The sequence below is a fragment of the Theropithecus gelada genome, chromosome 6 (genome assembly GCF_003255815.1).
Source record: "Theropithecus gelada isolate Dixy chromosome 6, Tgel_1.0, whole genome shotgun sequence".
Lineage (NCBI taxonomy): Eukaryota > Metazoa > Chordata > Mammalia > Primates > Cercopithecidae > Theropithecus > Theropithecus gelada.
In genome coordinates this window covers 32,170,793-32,179,078 of record NC_037673.1, presented here as the reverse complement: position 1 = coordinate 32,179,078, position 8,286 = coordinate 32,170,793, and the positions used below count along the sequence as shown (strand labels likewise).

Genomic DNA, 8,286 nt, shown 5'->3' with positions numbered 1-8,286 from the left:
TTTTTTTTTTTTTAGACAGAGTTTTGCTCTGTTGCCCAGGCTAGAGTGCAGTGGCACAATCTTGGCTCACCGCAACCTCCATCTCCTGGGTTTGAGCGATTCTTCTGCCTCAGCCTCTCAAATAGCTGGGATTACAGGCGCCCACTACCATGCCCGGCTAATTTTTGTATTTTTAGTAGAAACGAGGTTTCACCATCTTGGCCAGGCTAGTCTCAAACTCCTCACCTTGTGATCCACCCACCTCAGCCTCCCAAAGTACTGGGATTACAGGCGTGAGCCACCACACCCAGCCGATGTTTTTTTAAATGCAAAATTTCAAGCAGTATAAAAGGAAAGAAGATATGATGAATTCCCATTTACCCTAAAGTACCCAGACTCAACCGTTATCAACTGATGGCCAATTTTGTTTTCTCTATACCCCCACCTCCTTCACCTTCTCTTGGATTATCTTGTTTTAATTTTTTAAAGACAGGGTCACCCAGGCTTAAGTGCAGTGGCACAGTGATGGCTCATTGCAGCCTTGAATTCCTGGAGGCTCAAGTGATCCTCCCAAGTAGCTGGGACTACAGGTATGTGCCACCATGTCCAGCTAATTTTTTTTTCTTTTTTTGTGGAGGTGGGGTCTCACTATGTTGCCAAGGCTCATCTCAAGCTCCTGGCCTCAAGCAGCCCTCCCACCTTGGCCCCAAAACTGTTGGGATTATAGGCGTGAGCCACCATGCCCAGCCAGGATTATTTTGAAATAAATTCCAAAGTTTGTGGCATTTCATTCACAAATATTTCAGTATATATTTCTAAGAATTAAGGACTCTTTATAAATATAACCATAAGACCATCACCACACCTTTCAAATGTCCCATTAATTTTTTAATATCCAGTTACTGTTCAGATTTTCCCCAGTGTCTTACAATTTTTTTTTTTTTGAGACAGAGTCTTGCTCTGTTGCCCAGGCTGGAGTGCAGTGGCGCGATCTCAGCTTACTGTAAGCTCCGCCTCCCAGGTTTACACCATTTTCCTGCCTCAGCCTCCGGAGTAGCTGGGTCTACAGGCGCCTGCCGCCACCTCCAGCTAATTTTTTGTATTTTTAGTAGAGACAGAGTTTCACCATGTTAGCCAGGATAGTCTCAATCTCCTGACCTCATGATCTGCCTGCCTCGGCCTCCCAAAGTGCTAGATTACAGGCGTGAGCCACTGTGTTCAGCCGTGTCTTACAGATTTTTAAACCATTTCTCTGTCATCTTTTTAATCTTTTTTAAAATTAAGATTCAGTGAGATTGGTAGGTTTGGTAAATTGCTTCATCTGTAGATTTTCAAACCATCATATTTTTCTTGCAATGTGTTGAAGAAACTAGACTGATAGTTTTCCACACCTTAGGTTTTGATGATCACAGCCCCATGGTAATATTTATTTGTTGCTCCATCTCCTATGAACTGATCTACATCACACATGCAGCATGCATGCAAACGCCATTATTTTCCATTGTAACTTAACACCATAAGCACCTTACTTCTTGTGAGTCTTTATTTCAAGCTTTTTGAGGGAAAGATGCTTACAGATTCTTACAGATTCACAGTGATAGAAACTTAGGCAGTTTTCTTATTAACAGAAACCTGCATCTGCTGCCTAAGAGATGATGTCCCCATGTAACTTTGATCTTTCATTCTGCCATGTCCTACTACTTAACAAGTTGGTTCTTTTTGGAGACTAAATTTTCTCCTATAGAAGTTGAAGTCCCACTGCTTGGGTTCAGGTCCCTGCTTCACTGTATGCTAACTAGTTGTGTGACCAGGGGAGAGTCTTAGCAGCATTGTGTCTCAGTTTCTTTATCTGTAAGATGGAAATAATATTACATATCTCATAGAATTGTTGGGAGGATTAAATGGATAATGTTAAGTAATTAGAACAGTGGTTGGTACACAGTAGCACTTAAATGTTCTTGTCAGAGCACTTGATAAAATATCTGGGCAGCAAACATCATAATTACTGTTTTTCCTATTAGTTTAACTGAAAACAACACAGATGCTTATTCGGCTACTATATGATGAGAATAATACTCCCAATTTCATAATTCTATGCTTTTAGGTATCGTATTTTCCTATCCCTTCATTTCTGAACAAGGAAACAGACCCAGAGAGGTAGAATAACTTACCTGGGGTTGTACAGAGTCACAGGCAGAGCCACAGTTTGGACTTAGATTCCCCACTGATTTGTCCAGAGTGCTTTATGCCACACCGAGAGCAGCAGTTCCTCTGAGCTGGTTCTCAACAGGGAAATATGGTCCCGTCTGCTTAACACTCTGCTTGTATTCATCGTATTCATTGAAATTGAGCTTTCCTATTTTGTGAATTAAGTGTTGTACTAAAACTTGATGACGTTTCTTTTTTCTAGATTGCCAGCATACTTTGTTGTCCCCACCCCTCTTCCTGAAGAGAATGTGCAGCGCTTTCAAGGTCACGGCATACCAGTAAGTGCATCTGGGAACCCTAAGAGATGTGGGTCGTGCATTGGTCTATCCTGGCAAAAATGATCCTACTGAAAGCCCGTGGCTTTGGTTCTAGAGTTTGTTTTCAGTCCAAGAGCAATCCAAAAATATCTTAGGGACTCCCTAGAGGAGTCTCTTAAACGTGATTGGGACAGAGTTCTAAAGTTTTCACAAATGCACTTGAGTTTTTAGAAGAGACATTAATGGAGCTTTAAGAGGATCATAGATCTGTCTGGTGTTGAAAGCAAGCCTGGTTTAACACCTAAGTCATTTTGAACCTGAGCCAAACCACACCAAGGGTAGTAGGATTTAAGCTTCTTTTGGCCCACGCCATTAATCTTTGTTCGGGCATAGTGGTGTTTTCTCCCAGAGAAAACATGGAGTGCTTCTTAGTTTTCACAGAATTGAGTGGGATTGGAGCCATATTTAATGTGTCACTGATCAAAGAAAGCAAGACTCTGGCAGTTACTCCAGTTTCTAATTGGCAGTTGGGAATTGCCAGACCTGCAGGGTATTTAGTAAGGAATGAGAATTATAAATAAATGCTGTGCTGTGCGCACAGCTGGTTCACCAAAAGGGTCACTCCCATATGGGTGGAGGTATGGTTAAGCAGGGTCACATGCCCAGAAGCCCTTGGAGGCCACGCAGGTAATGAGTATGACCTTGCAGTGAACCAGAGGCCCTCTGCCTGGTCTAGGGGGACATCTCTTCAGTGCCAGCCAGTATGTGCCACATGGGAATATGAGCCAAGTGTTGCCAGATGTCCTGATTTTTCAGGAGAAGCCGTAGATAACAGATTCTTTTTTTTTTTTAAACGAAGTTTCACTCCTGTTGCCCAGGCTGGAGTGCAGTGGCCCAATCTCCGCTCACTGCAGCCTCCGCCTCCCAAGTTCAAGCAGTTCTCCTGCCTCAGTTCTCCTGCTTAACACTCTGCTTGTATTCATCATATTCATTGAAATTGAGCTTTCATATATTGTGAATTAAGTGTTGTACTAAAACTTGATGACATTTCTTTCTTCTAGATCGTCAGCATACTTTGTTGCTGTAATCCCTGAGTAGCCGGGATTACTGGCGCCCACCACTAGGCCTGGCTAATTTTTTGTGTTTTTAGTAGAGACAGGGTTTCGCCATGTTGACCAGGCTGGTCTCGAACTCCGGGCCTCAGGTGATCTGCCTGCCTCAGCATCCCAAAGTGCTGGGATTATAGGCGTGAGCCACCACGCCTTGCCTAGGTACAGATTTTAATGAATATATGCCAGATTCAGATGTTTAAAAGCATGTTTTTGGGCCAGAGTTGGTCACAATGAATAAAATTCATAATTTTTGGTTCTTTATTAAGGACATTCTCAAGTGAAACTTGTTTTCTGCTGGTGTGGCAGTAAAGAATACAGTGAGCATCAGTACAGTTGAGTGGCCCTGCCTTGATTGGTACTCTCACCAGCAATTTTACCACCACTGCTTTTGTACCATCAGTACAAAAGTCACCATGGTACATATGACAAAATTATATCTTAGTATTATTATGAAAATATCTGTGGCCTCTCAGACCACCTGATAGGATCTTGAGACCTCCCAGGGTAGTGTATACTACACTTTGAAAACGAATGCGTTAGAGGAATGAAAATAAGAGTCTCTGTCTTTCAGTCTTTCATAGAGGGATCTAGAAAAGATAGTTTGCTTGCTGGGCAAGGTGGCTCATGCCTGTAATCCCAGCACTTTGGGAGGTCGAGGCGGGCGGATCACGAGGTCAGGAGATTGAGACCAGCCTGGCTAATACAGCGAAACCCCGTCTCTACTGAAAATATAAAAAAAATTAGCCAAGCGTGGTGGCGGGCATCTGTAGTCCCAGCTACTCGGGAGGCTGAGGCAGGAGAATGGTGTGAACCCGGGAGCTGGAGGTTGCAGTGAGCCGAGATCACGCCACTGCACTCCAGCCTGGGCGACAGAGCGAGACTCCATCTCAAAAAGAAAAAAAAGAAAAGAGGGTATGCTCTGTGGGAAGAAACAGAGGTGAATTGTTCACATATATAAGAATAGGCTGCTTCTCCATCCCTGCAGTGTGTGAAATGTAGATGCTCTGCATTCTAGTGAGGCCTTGGGCCTGAGAAGTAGCAAGTGTTCTGATAAGATTTGAGTGAGGAGCCTGAGGCATTACTTTGATAGAAACTGTGGCATGTACAGGGCACAGTGACTCACGCCTATAATCGCAGCACTTTGGGAGGCCAAAGCAGGCAGATTGCTTGAACCCAGGAGTTTGAGACCAGCCTGGCCGACAGAGTGAGACTCCATCTCAAAAAAAAAAAAAACAAAAAATTAGTCTGGTGAAGTGTCACATGCCCATAGTCCCAACTACTCTGGAGACTGAGGTGGGAGGATCCCTTGAGCCAGGAGTTCGAAGCTGCAGTGAACTGTGATCGTTCCACTGCACTCTAGCCTGGGCAACAGAGTAAGACTCTGTCTCAAAAAGAAAAGAAAAGAAACTGTGAGAAGGTGTTCTGATTTCATTAGTTATTCCTATATTTATACGTCCCAAAAGTTACAGTGGAGTTTGTGTGAATGGACAGCAAAAAAGTATTACACAAGATGGAATTTGTACATCTACCCAGGAAACATAGAGCCCCCAATCTCTCTCTTTCTCCCTCTCTTTTCTTTTAACATAAAATTTTCATTTGACTGGAACATGAAGATCACCAGAAATGGTCTTAAGCAAATAAAAAGGTAATTTATTTTATATTTGGAATGGGTGAAATTACCTACCTTAACCTAGAATACTCAATCCTTTTAAATGTACACAGTACCTCTTTAGCCTCTTGTTTTTAGTTTTGTTTAAGACAGGGTTTCTCAACCTAGGCACTATTGATATTTTAGGCCAGATAATTCTTTGTTGTGGGGGCCATTAAATTCTTTGTTGTGGGGGCCATTATTGTAGAATATATAGCATCAGTACTGCCAGTAGCGTTTTCTGAGGTGCCAGTAGCACCCCTGCCCTGTGAGTTGTGACAACCAACAAATATGTTCAGACATTGCCAAATGTCCCCCCTTGTGGGTGGGGTGGGGGGCACAAAATGCAGGTTGAAAACCCCTGCTTTAGGTGATCTGGACTGTTTTCTGTTTAGCATATGTCTCCTCTGACTCTTAAGAGACTTACAGAAAATGTGACAACTAGGTAATGTGAGTGTCTGTAAGCCCCTCTGTGGCTTGGTGTTTACCTGTTCTTCTTTCTGTCATTCCTATTGAACCTACTCGTATTTACACTTATTCTCCATGCTTATTTTTATTGTTAAGCAGGTAAGAACATCCAACTATTTTCTCTTAAACCATATGTTTAAGAGATTTGCAAAAACACAAAACAATGCCGTTTATCTTCCTATATGTTTTTGGTTGGAAAATGTTATTTACAGTAACAGGTAATTGGTAATTACTGTTTTAAAATGAATTAGTATTTTAAAAGTTTCTCAGTTTTAATTTCTAATGTGGTAAATATCAATAGCTATAGCTTATGTAGACACAAGCTCTTCAGGGTCCTCTATAATTTTTAAGAACATAAAGGGGTCTAAGACCAAAAAGTTTGAGAACCACTGATCTGCAAGATTGCACGTACATATATTTTCTCTAGGACCTGGCATATAAGCACTCAAATCAATAGTAACAGGTAATTTGCAGTAGGTGAATAGGAAGCTAAGATTGAAGAGATAGTTTGGGGCTAGATTATGAATGATCGATCTTTCGTTCACAGAATCTTTAAAAATTGTGGTAAAATACACGTAACATAAAATTTCCCATAGTGACATTTAGTATATTCTCAATGTGTTGCAACCATTACCACAGTCTGTTCCAGAACATTTCCACGTCTCCATGCTGTCTACCCTGGCTTTTCACCCAGTCTATTCTTTCCTGCCTTCACTTCTTTTCAGGGAAGACCTGTATAATTTGTCAGTTTATTCATGTCCTTGCTGCTATTCTAAAGGCTTTGGCTGCTGTTCTTCAACCCTGAGTATCGTATTTTTTTTTCCTCTGGGGCAAATGAACATTGCTATGGATTATTCAGACCAAACAGCAAACTGTGCTTAACGGGACCTGTGAAAACCACTGGTGATGCTTTGTCCTGCCCAGCAGTATGCTATTTAACTGCTTTTGGTTCCTGTATCATTGTTCTCTGCATGAACAGGTTTTCATCCTCTTTAAGTTTTTTTTTTTTTTTTTTTTTTGAGACGGAGTCTCGCTCTGTCACCCAGGCTGGAGTACAGTGGCCGGATCTCAGCTCACTGCAAGCTCCGCCTCCCGGGTTTACGCCATTCTCCTGCCTCAGCCTCCCGAGTAGCTGGGACTACAGGCGCCCACCACCACGCCCGGCTAATTTTTTTTTTTTGTATTTTTAGTAGAGACGGGGTTTCACCGTGTTAGCCCGGATGGTCTTGATCTCCTGACCTCGTGATCCGCCCGTCTCGGCCTCCCAAAGTGCTGGGATTACAGGCTTGAGCCACTGCGCCTGGCCCTCTTTAAGTTTTTTGTATCATTCTTAACTTCCAGTGACGACCTTTCCCCTAGTCCAGCGGGATCCAGGACAGCGACAAGAACTCCCTCAGCTTCCTTCTATTCAGCCTCCTGTTGTTACCCTCTGGGCTTCTGTTTCCTTCATACAGAATCTGGGTATCTGTCTGGGCTCTTGATTGCCTCGTTTGGAGCCCAGTTCCGTTGGCCTTCCCTCTTCCATGGTTGCCTTTCCCAAGTCTGTTCTGCTGTGTCTGTTCTTGAAGACACCCTTCTGTCTCCCTTAACCTGAGGCACTTCCGTAGTAATCAAGGGGCTGTCTTGTTCTGCCTGTACTGCCAAGCATATTTAAGGAGTCTATACTTGTTTTCGCTACCATTTTGTCTTGCAACATGACTTCTACTCCCCACACACTGTGGACGTTTCCCTCCCAGAAGTCCTTATGCAGTGTGCAGCCCCAGTCCCCCACATGACTGCAGTGTTTGACTCCGATGACATTGTCTTTTAACTTCCTTCCCTGGCTTCGGAAACACTATACTCCCTTGGCCTGCTGACCTCCTTCATGGTCCTTCACTGCTTGCTTACGCTGCCTTCTGCCTCAGATTGTAGGTGTTCTCTTAAAGCTCTGTTTTTGACTCTATTAAGAGAGGGGCCAAATGTCCCTCTCTTAAAATGTACCAAATAATGAGTATTCCTTTTTTTATAAAAACAAATAAGATTAACAAACTGTGATTCTTGTCTGTGAAGTCACTCATACTAAGAATTCTGGCCCTCACTGTTACCAGAGAGAAATTGCAGCAATAGAAGATTTTTTGCTAAATTTCTGTGAGAAGCCTCTCTGACCAGGAACTTTGCTTGTTTCTATTTACTGTTTCACGCAGATAGTAGTAAGGGAGTTGGCCCTTCACGCCTCACATGAAATGAGACAGTTATGATTGGAAGTTATTACATGTGCCCCAGATGGAAAATGAGTTATAGTTGGAGATCACCAAGGGACTATGCTTTCTGCCCCTTCTGCTCCAGAAAAGGAGATAAAAAGGGTTAAGAACACTTAGTTTCTGGCCGGGCGCGGTTGCTCAAGCTTGTAATCCCAGCACTTTGGGAGGCCGAGGCGGGTGGATCACAAGGTCAGGAGATCGAGACTATCCTGGCTAACATGGTGAAACCCCGTCTCTACTAAAAATACAAAAAACTAGCCGGGCGCGGTAGCGGGCGCCTGTAGTCCCAGCTACTTGGGAGGCTGAGGCGGGAGAATGGCGTGAACCCGGGGGGCAGAGCTTGCAGTGAGCCGAGATCGCGCCACTGCACTCCA

General features: G+C 43.4%; 1 protein-coding gene across 1 annotated transcript in view; it reads left to right on the top strand.

Moving 5' to 3' along the window:
• The window catches only part of MTMR12 (myotubularin related protein 12), an 87,346-nt gene that overhangs the window by 60,798 nt on the left and 18,262 nt on the right, over window positions 1–8,286 (top strand). Inside the window, exon 8 of the mRNA XM_025389388.1 lies at window positions 2,390–2,493. Within this exon, the coding sequence (XP_025245173.1) occupies window positions 2,390–2,493 (104 nt within the window). The remainder of the gene's footprint in view (window positions 1–2,389; window positions 2,494–8,286) is intronic.